Source organism: Mus caroli, chromosome 3 (assembly GCF_900094665.2).
Source record: "Mus caroli chromosome 3, CAROLI_EIJ_v1.1, whole genome shotgun sequence".
Taxonomy (NCBI): domain Eukaryota; kingdom Metazoa; phylum Chordata; class Mammalia; order Rodentia; family Muridae; genus Mus; species Mus caroli.
In genome coordinates, this window is record NC_034572.1 from 131,047,000 (window position 1) to 131,063,162 (window position 16,163).

Consider the following 16,163-nt stretch of genomic DNA (forward strand, 5'->3'; position numbering starts at 1 on the left):
GCAGACTGGGAGACGATAGTCTCTAGGGGAGAGGCTCACACAGTCGGGATGCAGGTGGTTAGCTATAAATCAGATGCCACTTTAATTAGCCCCACAGGAGATCAGAATTAGGAGTTGGCTCAGGAGCCAGTTTTCACCCACTAGAAACTGAACAGAAACCCCAGCCTGTAACCCACAGCTTTTCAGTGAGCAAATGTAGTTAGGCATCCTGCAGCCAGTGTGGTCACACAATGAGGCAGGCTTCATTTGTCGGGTGCTTCCCGAGTGTTTGACGTAGTCTTAGCCAGTCTTCTGCTTGGAGACACCGAGCTGTTCTCCTAATCAGAGACAATGTTTTGATGTCTTCTTCTTCTTCTTCTTCTTCTTCTTCTTCTTCTTCTTCTTCTTCTTCTTCTTCTTCTTCTTCTTCTTCTTCTTTTTAATACTTATTTATCAATCAATCTATCTATCTATCCATCTACATGTGTGTCTTTGTACATACATGCCTGCACACGTGCTGAAGTGTGTCCATACAGATTTGTGGAGATCAGAGGACAGTTTGCAGCGCACTCTCTCCTTCTACCACTTGGGTCCTGGAGCTTGAACTCAGGTCATCGTCAGTTTGTGGCCGGTGCCTTTGGCTGCTGCACCATCTCGCCGGGCCCCCACTCTGGTCCTTTCTATGGGAAATAGGGTAGATAAGGGTTTGACCACACTGAAACGTTATTTTATGGAAAGTGGAAGTCGTTTGCAGGTTATTTTCTATTCTATTCTATTTTGTTCAAGAATAGAGAAGTAGCCATAGATTAAAGACTCAAGTTAAATGCTATGTTTGCGCTTCTCTAAGGGAAACAAGTGTTCCCTAGGACAGTAAATGGAACCTGGCTGGGTTGTCTTTCCCAGGAACCTTGTTAAGTTTACTAAAGCAAAGAAATATTTATTATGCAGGATGATTTTTTGTTTGTTTGTTTGTTTTTTGTTTTTCTAGACAGGGTTTCTCTGTGTAGCCCTGGCTGTCCTGGAATTCACTTTGTAGACCAGGCTGGCCTCGAACTCAGAAATCTGCCTGCCTCTGCCTCCCAAGTGCTGGGATTATAGGCGTGCGACACTACTGCCCGGCCAGAATGATTTTTATAACATACCTGAACGTGTTTCCCACACCATTCTGGTGAAGTGCATTCTCTCCATAAATACCATTATCTCGGTGCTGACTGTAGCTCAGCGGTCCTTGCCTCTCAATCACAAAGTCTTTAGTTCATTACCCACCATCACCATCAAACAAGCAAAAAACAACACAAAAGCAGGCCACCAAACTAGAACACATTATCTTCAAAGGTTGGAGATTGTTTCAGTCCACTGTTTCGTTGTCAGCATACACAGGGACATCCTAGCAGAGGGCACAGGGTACCCGTGTGTTTCATAAATAATTGTGGATCCTGCGCCAAGGCTTGGGCTAGGTTTGTAGTTTAATATTAGCAGTGTAGACCCAAGGGCATGTCTTGCAGAAAAAAGATGTTACTTCCATCCAGCTTTGGGCTTTTTCCCTCATCTTCAAAGAAAGACATGCTTCACCCAAAACATTCGCACTGTAGCAAAGCCCAGTGTCTGCCAAGTGTTTTGTAGCTTTTCATTCCTGTGATTTTTTTTTCTTTTTCTTTTTCTGTTTAATGTTTGTTTAAATTCTTGTGAGCACAGATGGTGGGACACACCTGTAACGTCAGCACTTGGGTGACAGAGGCAGGAGGATCAGGAGTTCTGCTTACTTGGAGATAAACAGCCATTCTCTTCCCCAGGCGTATTAGTTACCGTCACTCCAGCTTGGCCAAATACTTGGCATGTATAACTGAAGGGGAGGCAGGGTTTATTTTGGTGTATGGTTTGAGAAGTATAAGTGTCGGTCTGTCCTGAGGGAAAGGGCATCCATGCAGGCAAGGCTGTTTACAGGATGGTAGGTGGGAAGCCCTGGAGAGAGATACAGAAGGAAGCCAGGGTAAGATACAGTGCCAAGGACATGGCTCCTGTGACCTCCTTCCTTATACCTCACCCCTACCTTTCACCACCTATCAATAATCCGTGACTCCATCAGAGATGCCCATGTATGCAGCCAGAGCACTCATGGAATTGTGGAAGCCCATCTCAGATGCTGGCGGCGCTTTACCACTTGCCTAGACAGCTTTCATTTAATCCTGTTGGCGGTTTAGATTTAGCGGCCCAGGCAATGGGAGGTGGCAAAGGGACCTTAGCACCTTACCATCCCAAAGTAACAAGGTTGTAGGCCTCCTGGTGTCACAAAAACACACAGACTGCAACATCGAGGCTCCCCTTCCCCTAGCCAGGAGACAACTGTAGTCCTAACATGAGTCTGGAGACCCCATCACTTTCCAGCACTGCTGGGGAGCTCCGCACTCCCATCTCACTTGATGGTGTCAGAGTCTTAGGGGGAAGGAACCCGGATGTCTGTTTCTGCAAGGAAGTTGTGAGACAGTCTGTGCCCCTACTGCACTGGAATGGTAGGAGAGAAAGACATTAAAGCATAGCATTTAAGATTGCAGAGCCTCATAAGAGACTAAATAACCAAATTGCAATAGAAAAATCTCTTATCATTCCAAGAACCAGGGCCCTACATGGTTAAAACGCAGTCTGTTAGACACCCACATGGAGAAGACAGAAAAGGGAGAGTTGTGTAGCAAAGATGTTACTATGATACAGGTGTCCTGAAGAACAAACGTGTGTGTGCCAAAAGTAAATAAGATCACCAAAGCAATTCAGAGTCTGAGCAAAGGTGTAAAGAAGAGAGTGGAAATTCATCATCAGAAGCAACGATCTGAAATCCCTGCTAATGTATGAAGGGAAGAAAGGGCAGACGGAGCAAGGACCCGATGAACTAGAATCATTGCGCTTCCCATTCAAACAGCCAGAGAGTCACACAGAGCAGAAGCAGAAGCCCTCGTAGCACATGAAGCTGTAACAGAAGATCTGATGTACAGGTCAGCTGTGCTCTGAGAGTGGGAAGGAAGACAGAGCTGGAAATCATTAGAGTTTGAGACTTCTCAAACGGAAAGAAAGAAAGAAAGAAAGAAAGAAAGAAAGAAAGAAAGAAAGAAAGAAAGAAAGAAAGAAAGAAAGAAAGAAAGAAAGAAAAGAAAGGAAGAAAGAAAGAAAGGAAGGAAAAGAAAAGGAAGAAAGAAAGAAAGGAAGAAAGTAATTAACAACATTAAAAACGTAAAATCTTAAGGCGAGAAAGCGGATGGAGGTCCCTCATTCAGCTTAGTCCTCCGTGGTCCTGTCACTGTTAAGGTCAGGGCAGAGGGGGATGGTTAGTGACTGCCAGGTTTGCAACAGATGTGGCTGTCTGTTAACACACACAGGCAGGCATCCGAAGGGACCTGTAGAAACCCTAGTAATGGCATTCCATAGGTTACAAGATACAATGCCAAGCTTATCCCCTGGGCTTTACACACATACAAACACAGCTGCATGCACACACACACACATACATCCATACATGAACATGCACATGTGTGCTGCACAACACCAAACATACACAAATAGATGACATTTGACTGAAGATGACTGCATGTGACAAAGAAGTCCTTGAAAGGATTTCAGCATAGTTAGCCATTAGGGAAATGCAGATGTCAGCATGCTATTCACCTATCATAATGGCTAACCTAGAAGGTAGCAATGGCTCCTGTCCAAGCCGCTCTGGGCGCAGAAAATGGATTATTCATGTATTGGTGAGGAGAAGTAAAATGAGAGTCATTTTGCAGAACAGCTTTGGAAGTTGATCAAAAAACGACTTCTGAGCTACCATACAATTGAGCAATGCACCCCTGGCGTCTGTCCCAGAGAAAGGAACATTTGCATGTATACAGAAACCTGTGGGAAGGGCATCGATAGAGCTTCATTGTGGTAGCCCTAAACTAGAAAGAGCCCGGGTGTCATTCAGGGGATGAGCAGTTATAACAACAGTGCGGTATCCATGTGTGGAGCACTATGCAGTAATAAAACGGAGCACACCCTGACAGGAAACTAGCCGGGTCAGTCTGCGTACTGTGCTCATGGAAAACAGCCAGGAGTTTCTCTGACATGAAATAACCCTATTTTTATATTGCACTACTTATACAATATTGCTTTGTTATTTTTACTTGTGTGACAGAGTCTCATCATGTAACCCAGGCTGACTTTGAACTCAGGGTCCTGCCTCGGCTTCTTGTGTTCCGAGATTATAGACATGCACCTTCCCCACTGTGGGCTTTCAGCATCCTAGACATGGTCACATTTGAGAAGTGGCCAGTAGCTTAGTGATCGCCAGGGATTGAAGACAGCTATGGTAGGAGTTGAATGGGGTTGTAAAAGAGGACCCCTTAGGGCCAGTGAGATAGTTCAGTTAGCATAAAGGAGCTTGTCGTGCAAACCCAGTAACTCGCTTTCATCCCAGAACCCACAGAAAGGTGGCAAGAAAGAACCAAGTGGACCAGGTTGTAGCCACAGCCTGTGTGCCCACAACACACATTGTGCACACACAAAGTGGAGAACTGGAGTACTCAAGAGGCCACAGAAACGTTCTGTGCTCTACTGACTGTCAGTGGTAGTTCTCCATTTATGGTTTTTTGCTATAATGGATAAGATATTATTACTAGGGGAAATTAGATAAAAAGTACAGAGGATACTTATATTTTAAAATGTACTTGAATCTATAATTACCACAAAGTAAAATATTTAAAGCAAAATGAAAGGTCTTTTATATACAGTAAATGACAGTGAGATAGAAATGTGCTTTGCAATGTTTTGAACACCAAAATAAAATTTGTACTTAATCCTCTAGATAACAAGGAGCTGTAATCATTCCTGATTATGCATGTGCACGCACAATGAGCTAATAGTTCAAGGCTAGCCTGGGCTATGTACAGAGACCCCACTACAAAAGCAAAACACAACAGCAACAACATGTAAGGCTTGATGCCGGACCCTTGAGCACCACAGGGGAGGCATGGACGGTCCCTACTCTGCCCTGGGGCTTTCTGACTTAAGGAAAATGCACTGTTGAGAAATGAAATGGGAGGTAGTATAGTATCCGAAAAGAAAGGGAGATGAAGTGGAGATGTCTTGGAATGGTATATATCCATATCGTGCTCAGTACCTGGCCGCAAACAACTTACTTAGCAAGTGAATCTTGGGATCCTTATGTGAAGTCCAAAGTATTAATGAGTGGAGTACGGAAATGGTAAGTTCTCCACACATGGTGGATGGAGACCGCGGTGGTTAGGGTGGCTTTGAACCTTTTTTTTTTTTTTTTGTCCTTTTTTCCTTTTCATCCTCTTTTTTAAAGACAGGGTCTCTTTCTGTGGTTCAACAGGCTGTCCTGGAACTCACCCAGGCTCATTCCTGCCTCAACCAGGTGTGTGCCACCACGCCCAGCTTTCTCTATGGTTAACATGTGTGATGCTGCAGAATGTACATAGAATACTTAAAAGAAATTGTTACTGGTTTTTGTTGTTTTTTGTTGTTTGTTTTTTTTTTTCTGTTTTATGAATTTTTTCAATTGGTTTCAAACAGTATTTAAGTTGGTGCTGCTGCAAGCTGGCAAGTTTTCTACAGATTAAAGACTTTCTTTCCGACGTTGTTATTTGTTGCTTCCTTAGAGATTGGAAACGCTTATGCTGTCCTAAGCAATCCAGAGAAACGAAAACAGTATGACGTCACAGGCGGTGAAGAGCAAGCCTGTAACCACCAGAACAACGGCAGGTTCAATTTCCACCGGGGCTGTGAGGCCGACATAACTCCCGAAGACCTGTTCAATATCTTCTTTGGCGGTGGATTTCCTTCAGGTACTCGCTAACTTTATTTCCTCAGCGAGAGACTTCAGAAAGATTTCCAGAGTTCTCATCTGGGCGGTTTTGTTTTGAGACAGAGTTTCACTCTAGCGTGGAACTCACGTGTAACCCAGGCTTAATCTCTAACTTATAGCAACTCTCCTGCCTCAGTTACAGGCTTGAGCATGCAGATCTCCCTGCATTTTCTGCAGTGCTGGCTTTCTATCAAAGGAGGGAGAATGTTGGGGGCTGTCACTATTACTAAGCCTGCCTCTTTCCTAGAGAGTACTTTAATGAAAAAGAAGTTAACGAGTACAGATACCTTGTTTTATTAAAAACTGAAGACAATGGAAATCCGGAAGCAGTGTGCCATAACCATTTCCATTAGAGGAAGAATCTGGTACCTGGGAGGGTGATCAATGTTAGCTCCCTGGATCCTCAAACAGCATTAGAGACTGCTAATGCCAGTGTGTGTAAATGTCCTCATCAGTATCTCCATTGAAATAGTAGACAGTCTGATTGACACATAAGCCTTTTAGGTATCTTTTTTATTGTGTTGTAGTAGGAATAAGCACTTGAACGAGGCCGTCAGGGAGTGTAGTTTCCCACTGAGTAGATCTTACAGCGATAGCGTACGTAGCATAAACTCTCCTGTTTTCTTACTTCGTGTTTTCTTATTGTGTATTGATTCTGTGGAAATGAATTTAAGAATGATGTCTTTAAGCTCTAAGCTGTTCATGGCATTGACTTAAGGTGCTCATTCAAACTGAGAATTTGACCGGATGGCTCCTTTAACATCACTGAGAAAGGGTTGTCATTGATAGGGCATTTTACAAACCATCCTGGAGTTGTAAAAATACAAATGAATGATCAAAACTGTAACCTGTGTTTTAACAAATTGAGACACATTACCTCTAAGAAACGTTACCAAACTAGCAGTTTTGACTGAAAATATGTTGGGAACAACCAGAAATCTTTGAAACAACACTTTTCTTCTTCATAGTTAATTCTCAGTTCTCGGTTTCTTACAACATAGCATATTTTGTCAACAATAGCCATTTCTGGTTCTTCGCCCCATTTGAAAAGAGCTTGACTGTCCATCTGTGAGCCGCTTTCATACATTAGCATTTTAAAAACATTAATTATAATGTTGCCGTTGGATTTCTAGATGGGTTTGATTCATTTCAGTACAGTAATCATAATTTTCCGAATAAAGCCCAAAGGTTTGGAGAGACCACCACCAGCAACGATGGTCTCCCGTGTGTGGCCTTATTGAGGAACCATCATCACCAACAACGATGGTCTCCTGTGTGTGGCCTTATTGAGGAATTCTTTCCCACATTTTCACAAAGGAATTTAGAAAGCTGGGTCTGGTAGCCCACAACTATTTTGGAAGGTGGAGGCAAGAAGATCACACAGTAAACATTCAGGGTTCAAAACAAATATCCATTATTTTAGTAACTCCCAAGAAGGGTGGACATGGTGGTGTGTGCTTTGAATCACAACAAGAAAAGCAGAGAAACAGTCATTTTTTTCCCCATTCACGGTTGCTTCCTAACTTCACCTTGTGTTTAATTTCCCAGGTAGTGTACATTCATTTTCAAATGGCCGGGCTGCTTACAGCCATCAACATCAGCACCGACACAGTGGGCATGAAAGAGAAGAAGAAAGAGCAGATGTATGTTTATAATGTGATTATAAATCTCAAAATGACAAATTCCAGTTCAGGAAAGCAATTAGAATTGACTAGAAATAGGGCAAGTTGTTTTAGGAAAAGAAATGACTCTTCTCTTAGCAAGTGTTCAAAAGAGACTCAGAAATCCTGTGAGAATAATGTAGGCGCAGGAGTGGAGGTCACCGTAGGGGTAACGACAGCATTGCCGTCCTTCTGGTTTGCTATTGCGTAATTCTGACAAAGGTAGATCTGTATTTGCATGTTCTGAAGGTGGCTTCTTTTTATTGATCATAAAAGATTTACAAACGATACTGAAAAAGCCTCAGTTAGAAGTGTGTTAGATTTTGCTTGGTTCTAAGGCAGCTGCTATATGCAATTGCTTGTGTAGATTAAGTTCCCTTTGTAGAAAGCTGGATAGAAAGGACACTGGACTAGACATGAGGGGACCTGAGGCTGCTCCGCTGTGTGTCCAGTCCACACCCAGTCGTCTTTGTGTGTGTGTGTGTGTGTGTGTGTGTGTGACAGGAGGGGGCTTCCTTATCTCTAAAAACGGGGTCAGATGGTATCGTCCTTTTCAAGCCCTGGGGAGCGTGTACTTTAGGGATCGTAGCAGGAAGTTGGGTTTATCCAGCAGGTTAGAAAGCTCTGCCCTCAGTGGCCACGGGGATCCTCAGTACCTGTCAGAGTATGTGGCGAGCACCGGACTGTGACGGTCTGACACTGTCTGCTGCTCTCTGGTCTCTTCACAGGGAGGCTTCTCTGTCTTCATTCAGCTCATGCCCATCATTGTGCTGATCCTTGTGTCCTTGTTAAGCCAGCTGATGGTCTCGAACCCTCCGTACTCCTTATACCCCAGATCGTAAGTAGCTAAGCAAGATTTGACAGCGTTTCATTGTTGCTATTCTTTTTCTTTCCTTTGAGGGGTCCTGTGATGCTCTTAAGTGCCTACTCTTTTCCTGGAAAATCTCTAATTTAAAAAGTAGTTAGAGAGTTCAGCCGCCAGCTTAAGAGATGCCACCGAAAGGGAAAAGTGGTTCTGGAGAAGGAGGGAAAGGAGGTGCAGCCTCTGGGAGTGACAGTGCTGACAAGAAGTCTCAGGGTCCTAAAGGTGGTGGCAATGCAGTAAAGGTCAGACACATTCTGTGTGAAAAACATGGGAAAATCATGGAAGCCATGGAAAAGTTAAAGTCTGGGATGAGATTCAGTGAAGTGGCCACACAATACAGTGAAGATAAAGCCAGACAAAGGGGTGACTTGGGTTGGATGACCAGAGGATCCATGGTGGGACCATTTCAAGAAGCAGCGTTTGCCTTGCCTGTAAGTAGGATGGATAAGCCTGTGTTTACAGACCCACCAGTTAAGACAAAATTTGGATATCATATTATTATGGTTGAAGGGAGAAAATAAAATCACATGAAAGACTGATTAAAAAAATAAAAATAAAAATAAGAAAACTTAGAAAAAGTAGTTAACATTAGTGAATATTTCTAACATTCTTCTTGGTGGTGTACACATCTGTCCCAGTGTGGGTCAGAAGTGCCATGTTTGAATACAACAAGAGGAAAAAAGAATTGGTCTTATACAAATGTCATTAAGTGGGAAACAATTTAAGTGAACAGGAGATAAAGGAAGCTAAACTAAAAAAAAATTGTGTGCCCTGTAAAAACTGGTTTGAGGCAGTTTCTGAGAATGTAATACTGATATTAACTAATACTAACGTTAACTAATACTAATGTTAACTAATGCTGATGCTAACTAATACTGATGTTAATTTGAAATTACTTTTCTTTTTGCTTCTTGATTTGCATAGTAGGATATAGTCGTAATTAAAAGAATAATCATCCATCTCTTTTGCAGTGGATCAGGACAAACTATTAAAATGCAGACAGAAAACTTGGGTGTTGTTTATTACGTCAGTAAGGACTTTAAAAGCGAATATAAAGGAACACTATTACAAAAAGTAGAAAAGAGTGTGGAAGAGGATTACGTGACTAATATTCGAAATAACTGCTGGAAAGAAAGACAGCAGAGTAAGTCCGTCACATGTTTTTAATATCTTAGAAAATCGTTAGGGTCTTTGGAATTATTATTGTGAATTTCCTAACCTGAGTGCTCCGAAATGACTTGGTTTGTAACTGGGATTCAGTGCATAAATAAGTAGTCAGCCCCGTGTCTGAGGCCTTGCTCATCCATGTTTTCAGTCAGCTGTTAATCAAACTCTGCAGAAAAAGCCTACATGCTGATGTTCCTGCTGTCACTGCAATCTGACCCTGACACTGTAACAGCCAGCTGCATGGCACCCCCACCTTAGGCAAGGTATAGGTTATATGCAAACACAGATAAGAGACTTAAACATCCTTCTATCTTAGTGTCTGGAGATCCTGGGAGCAATCTAACATGTCTATTGAGGATTGAGTGTAGTGATTTTTATCCATGTGGCAAAATATAGTACTTGGCATAGTGTAAGAACTTACTGGGTGGGTCTTGTCTTACGGTGTTTAATAAACATTTGGTTGAGTAGATTCCCTCACATGATGCTTCCTCCAGTCCAAGTTACCCAGAAGTCCAAGTTACTTCTCTCTAAACTAGATACCTCATCATCACAGCAGAAGGCTCAGTAAGCATTTAACACAATGGCTTGGACCAGTCAGAGATAAGTGTTATTTTGCCATGCGAGTGTTGATGCACCCAGTGCTGTGCAGATCTTACTGATCACAGCTACAGCAGGTTCATGACAGCAGCAATGGCATCATGCTGGGTGGATGTCGTCCCACACCCTCCAGCCTGTCCAGCTCTGCCCATACTCCCTGAGCTTTGGAGGGACGATAGTGATGTCCCGTTTAGAACTGCGCCTTCCTCAGTCACTTATGCTCATTATTTTGACACTTTATAAGTCTGCAGTCTTAATCCCAGCACTTGGGAGGCAGAGGCAGGTGAATTTCTGAGTTCGAGGCCAGCATGGTCTACAAAGTGAGTTCCAGGACAGCCAGAGCTATACAGAGAAACCCTTTCTCGAAACACTCCTCTCCTCCCCTCCCCCCAAAAAAAAGTCTGCAGTCATCACCACCCATTGCAAAGAGCAGCTCTCTCTTCAAAGATGACAGCATGTTAATCATGGGATGTAAGCAAGTATTTAAAGGCAAGTTCATTGTGTCCATTTAGTAAAACAGCAGAGTAGCTCCTCCAATCAGGCCTGTGGACTTTTAGCCATAGGTTTATGTCCAGGTTTACAGTACCAGATGTGAATCCTTTCCTGTCCAGTGGTCCTCAACTCTGACCAGACCGTAGTTATTGACCCCATAACAGCTATAGCATTTATTTCATGATGGGCATATACTATCTAAAAGACTCCACAGCTGAATTCACTGTCCCTGGTAATTCTTTGTCAGCCTGAATAGCTCCTTTTGGCACCATGGAAGCTATCTGGGAAGAGCAGGCTTCCTGCTCAGTTAATCTGATTTTCCTGTGACCAAGCATGTAATATGTTTAGCCATAAGGTCTTATCACCTAGTTCTAGCAGGCAGAATTATGGTTATTTCTTAAAGTTGTACGTGGGGGGTAGGTATTTGCATTTTTGTGTGTGGGGTATACATATATTCCAAATTTTTGCCATGTGTGAAAGCACACACAATCCTGGCACTTGGAGTGCTGGTGCACAAGGACCACAAGTGTGAAGGCAGCTTGGGCTATTTAATGAAGCCCATTCTCAAGAAGAGGAAGGTGGAGGAAGAAAGGGAGGAGGAACGAGTTTTAATTTAAGTTCTTAACTGTTGCAATTATCACAAAATCACAACAAATACAGCCACTGGCAGCCTTGCTTCTCGGGTGACAGCTTAGAAAAGCCCCAGAGGGTATTCCAGAGAAGCCCCTTAAGCCCCTTGGCTCAGGAAGGGCTCTGGGAGGGCTCTGGGAGGGGTGGCAGGGCTCTAGCCTTATTTCCTTTTGATGTTGATTCTGTATGCTAAGTTCAAAGTAAAGTTATATAAAGAAAAAGACCAAAAGGTGTGGTGGCTCATGCCTTTAGTCATAGCACTCAGAGGCAAAGGCAGGAGGATCTCTGAGTTCAAGGTCAGCCTGGTTTACATAGTGAGTTTCAGGACAGCCAGGACTATGTAGAAACCCTGTCCCAAAGAGAAATTCTTTTAAATAAAAGAAAAACTCTGAGTGAAATAGTTTATAGGAATCGTACTTCCTTTCTTTCATTTTTCATTTTATATGTGTGTATATATATATGAACCTCTCTAAGGTGTTATTTAAATTTAAGCAACTAAGGTGATGTAAATAATTACTAACTAGCAAACATTTGACATACAGAAACAGATATGCAGTATGCGGCCAAAGTGTACCGTGATGAGCAGCTGCGGAGGAAGGCGGACGCCCTGAGCATGGAGAACTGCAAGGAGCTAGAACGGCTGACCAGTCTCTACAAGGGGGGATAAGCTGGGTCCCGCCTGCTCCTTTCTGTGTACTCTGTCTTCTCTGTAAATTTCATGTCGCCATGAAGCTGAAGAAGATGTGATTAAAGACTAAGCTGAGTAGTTGATTCCTGAAATCTTGGACTGTTAATGACCTACTGGCTCATTTCAATAGTAAGAACTGAAAACTAAATATTTTAGTATGCTTCTGCAATTACTTTAACTTTAAACTCTTATATGATTCCTTACAAAGTCTGGAGAGGATTGTCACACCGGTGGCAGTTGCCAGCTTTGTGACTCTCCATTGTTCCTTTGCCATGTAAATATTTCTAGGATGATTTTGTACACATATGAGCGCTTGCCTTTTATTTAAATTATTTTAGTGTTTAGCTCCATGAGACACTTGGCTCAGGCCGATGGAATGGACACAGCCACATTTCCCATTAGGTGTTTGCGTGTGTGGAGTTTAAACAATGAACATTTTTCAAAAAGAAAAAAACAAAACTTTATGTAAAATCTTATATCAGTGTAGAAGGAATTGACATTTTTAATATTGTTCTTATATTCCGGAATCTGTAATGACATAAGTGAACTGGTGTTTACGCTCAGTGTGCTCTTTAGTTTTATGAATGCTAAGCCATACATAGGAATGAAATGCTATAAGATAGACTTTAAAGAAAATATGATGATAAATACTATGCTAAGTGAGTTTTCAATGGTAAGTTGCAATGATGCCATTCATAATTCCAGTAATTAAAAGTTAGCCCCAGCCGGGCAGTGGTGGCGCACGCCTTTAATCCCGGCACTTGGGAGGCAGAGGCAGGCGGATTTCTGAGTTCAAGGCCAGCCTGGCCTACAAAGTGAGTTTCAGGACAGCCAGGGCTATACAGAGAAACCCTGTCTCGAGAAAAACCAAAACCAAACAAAAGTTTTAGCCCCAAATGTTCATTTATGTGTCTTTCAAGGCTACTGGAGCTTATGAAACAAAAGATGAACTTTCTTCCTATGGAAATTCAGTTTCATGGCGATAACTGAAGCAGGACCCCAAAGCAAATGGATTCTTCTACAAATAAGTCATAAGAACAAAATGACCACTAACACCCGGCTTTGTGCCTTTCTGACTGCAGCTGGCTTACTTCACAGCATGGTGTGTTGGGCCACAGTAGCCCTGTGCAGAGATAGAGCAGCAGCTAGAGCAGTGATTGACAGCTAGCAGCTAAAGCAGTGATTGACAGCAAGCAGCTAGAGCAGTGGTTGACAGCAAGCTATCAGAGCATGCTGCGCTCCACCAACCAGGCCACTCATCAGGTCTTTAGAATAAGCTCTTCGTAGCGAAATCTGTAATGTAAAGTGGGAAAATGCAGCGGGGACTTGAAGCTTTGCTGCTCATTGAGTTTGATGTAATTTCTGGTCTTGTATGTTTAATGATAGTATTGGCTTAAGGGTTTAGCTTTATACAGTTAAAGAATTACAAACATGTTTTTGGTATTTTCTTTTTTTCATATCTCCTGTCCCCAACCCCTTGCTTAAAAAGAAGAATGTTAGGCAGAGTGGCTTTGTGCCTTTGCTTAAGGATTTTTCCCTAAATATTATTGATTTGTGTCATCTGTTGAACTCAAGCGGTCTCGTGTTCTGCCATCAGACTCTTCAGTAGAAAAACCTGATTATAATAGTGGGTTGAATTACACACATTGTCCTTGGGGTCTGGAGAACCCTACCATCCTTCTAGAAACATGACCTTTAGAACTGGGAGAGCTACAAAGAACCTAAAAGTTCACTTTAAGTTTTCACAGAAGACATCATGCGAAACTATTAAAATGCTATCTATCTACTCAACTTTAGTGGAAACCTTTCCCTGTCAGTTTATATATTTTTGTTACTCCCTAAAGTAGAATCTTGAGAGGAATAACCACGTTCCACAGCAGGGACTTCCTTCCTCTCCACCGTGTCTGTCAGTTTTGGCTGCCTCTAGCACAGGTTCTGTTGCGTGCTCTCACAAGGGTGGAGGGCTCGATGTAAAATCACTGCTCTTTGCTTAGAAAAACCTGCGGCTGAGTTTCACATTAGCGTCACACTCACAGGTCTGGGGCACTCCCGGCCTCATTCTCAGAGCCTTCTGATCTGTTGTGCTTCCTTCAGCAAACTTCCTGTCTAACCGTTAGCCTGGATCAGTGCTGCTTGGTCCATGTGAATGGTTTTCCTAGGGTTGTGTGCCTCTGAACACAGCTCATTGTGGTTTTCAACTCTGTCATTAAAATCGCCTCCCTCAACTGTCATTTCACTGTCCACTTTGCAGATTTCTAAATCCCATCGAGCCAGTATTCTTCTTTTGATTTGTTTGTATCTTCGTCACCTGCTGATCTTGTTCCCTGGTACAAGATGATAAATGAGGCTTGGAGCTTCTCCTAGTATCCTCTGGTCCTCCAGGAGACCGACATGCTGCTTCTATGGTGGTTTTAGTGTGTGCTCATGGTATCTTTGTTGTCATCATTGTTTTAATATTGAGTCAGCTCTGGCTGGCTCCAACTCTCAATGGAGACCTGGCTGGCCTGGATCTCACAGAGATTGCCTTGCCCTCCATCCCACCCTGACTCCCCACCCCAACCCATGCTGGGTTTATTGGCATGTGCTCCCACACCTGGTAATACTATTTTCATTCATAGGAACACATAATTTTCTATTTGCCATTCAGATCGTGGATCTCATGTTTAACATTCCCATTGAAATATGTATTTCTAATTCTCTAGTTTTCAAGGCTCTGTGGCAACTAAATTCTCCAGTTTCTTGCTCACCTAAGTCCTTTGCTCTTCTTCTCAAGTCCAGTGCACTTCATTTAGGTCTTGGTTTTCTTACTGTAGGTGTAAAGAATGCTGCTTTGTACAGACTGCTTCAACTCGGCAACTCTCCATGGTTTCCCTTCATCCGCAGCCAGGTTGGCCGGGGTCCTCTCCACTGGCTTAGCTCTTCCTCTTGCTCTTTGAGTATGGCCTTTAACCCAGGTCATTTAACCTCAAGGTTTTGCGATTCAGTTGCTCAGCCATTCCTGAGATTCTTGCAACTGTTCGAAATGGTTTTATTTTATTTATTCTTATGTTTGTAGTGTGTGTGTGTGTGTGTGTGCATGTGCCAGGAAGCACATGTAGAGGTCAGAGAACACCTTGCAGGCATTAGTTCTCTTTTTATACCTTGTTCAGTTCTGTGGATTGAACTCAAGTTGTCAGACTTATGCAGGAAGTGTTTTACCACTGAGCCATCTCACCACCCCGCAGATTGTTGTGTAGCTTCTAACTTCAGACAGACTTTAGCTCTTCACTATAAAAATACAGCTCTTTCTCCCTGGTGACGTGTCATTTTTTCATTTTCTTCTCTTCTATTTTTAAATGTGTTTTATTAGCACACATTAATTATATAGGGCAGTGGGTTTCATCGTGACATTTTCATATGTGCATATAATACATTTGTCATCTTCACCCCTGTGACGCTTTCCTGTTCCCCTACTTCACTTGTTTGCTTCCTCTTCCCAGTTCGTCCCTCTTCTCTTTTCAAGTCTTCTTGTTGTAGTTGATGATGATGGTGATGATGATATTGTTGTTGATGATGTTGTTGGTGATGTTGTTGTTGATGATGATGATGGTGATGTTGTTGTTGATGATGATGATGGTGATGTTGTTGATGTTATTGGTGATGCTGTTGTTGATGTTATTGATGATGCTGTTGTTGCTGTTGATGATGCTAACCCAAAGACTTTTTACTACGGTTGAATGTAGGGACAGGGTTATTTACAGGAACATAGGTACCAGTGTCTGCAACCCTGAAGAAAGTGCATCTCCTCTCATCAACCACTAACTGCCATAGATCATCAGGGAGGGGTGGGGGAGAGGGCTCATAAGCCCCTTCCCCTTCAGGGCAGGATGTGGACAGGCTCCATCTTATAGAGACCTTGTGCAGAGTCACAAAGGCTGATGACTGTGACATGGCCAGGAAACAGTGTTCCACAGACACTTCACTCATCATTTATACCCCCACTGTTCCATAATGTTCTTAGATCCTTGAAGTGGGTAATGTTAGAAGTCCCACTTAGACTGAACACTCAATGGTCACGTCTTCTCATTACTATGACCATTTTAAGCTCCAGTTACTTCTACCCACTAAAGAGGAGGAGGAGGAGGAGGAGGAGGAAGAGGAGGAGGAGGAGGAAGAAGAGTTTGTTGCTTTGACAAAAGCTGACTGTAGCATTCACCTATGGGCCCAAAATATAACAGGCAGTTTGTTGTCTTT

The 16,163-nt window shown here is 42.8% G+C and overlaps 1 protein-coding gene and 1 pseudogene across 3 annotated transcripts in view; both read left to right on the plus strand.

Moving 5' to 3' along the window:
- The window catches only part of Dnajb14 (DnaJ heat shock protein family (Hsp40) member B14), a 40,095-nt gene extending 28,073 nt beyond the window's left edge, over positions 1 to 12,022 (plus strand). For all 3 annotated transcript variants that reach the window (XM_021158079.2, XM_021158082.1, XM_021158081.2), the window contains 5 exons: positions 5,625 to 5,810; positions 7,379 to 7,473; positions 8,220 to 8,329; positions 9,328 to 9,500; positions 11,785 to 12,022. In XM_021158079.2, the coding sequence (XP_021013738.1) occupies positions 5,625 to 5,810; positions 7,379 to 7,473; positions 8,220 to 8,329; positions 9,328 to 9,500; positions 11,785 to 11,909 (689 nt within the window). In that variant the 3' untranslated portion in view covers positions 11,910 to 12,022. The remainder of the gene's footprint in view (positions 1 to 5,624; positions 5,811 to 7,378; positions 7,474 to 8,219; positions 8,330 to 9,327; positions 9,501 to 11,784) is intronic.
- On the plus strand, positions 8,482 to 8,889 carry LOC110291125 (annotated as a pseudogene).
- Positions 12,023 to 16,163: the final 4,141 nt, after the last annotated feature.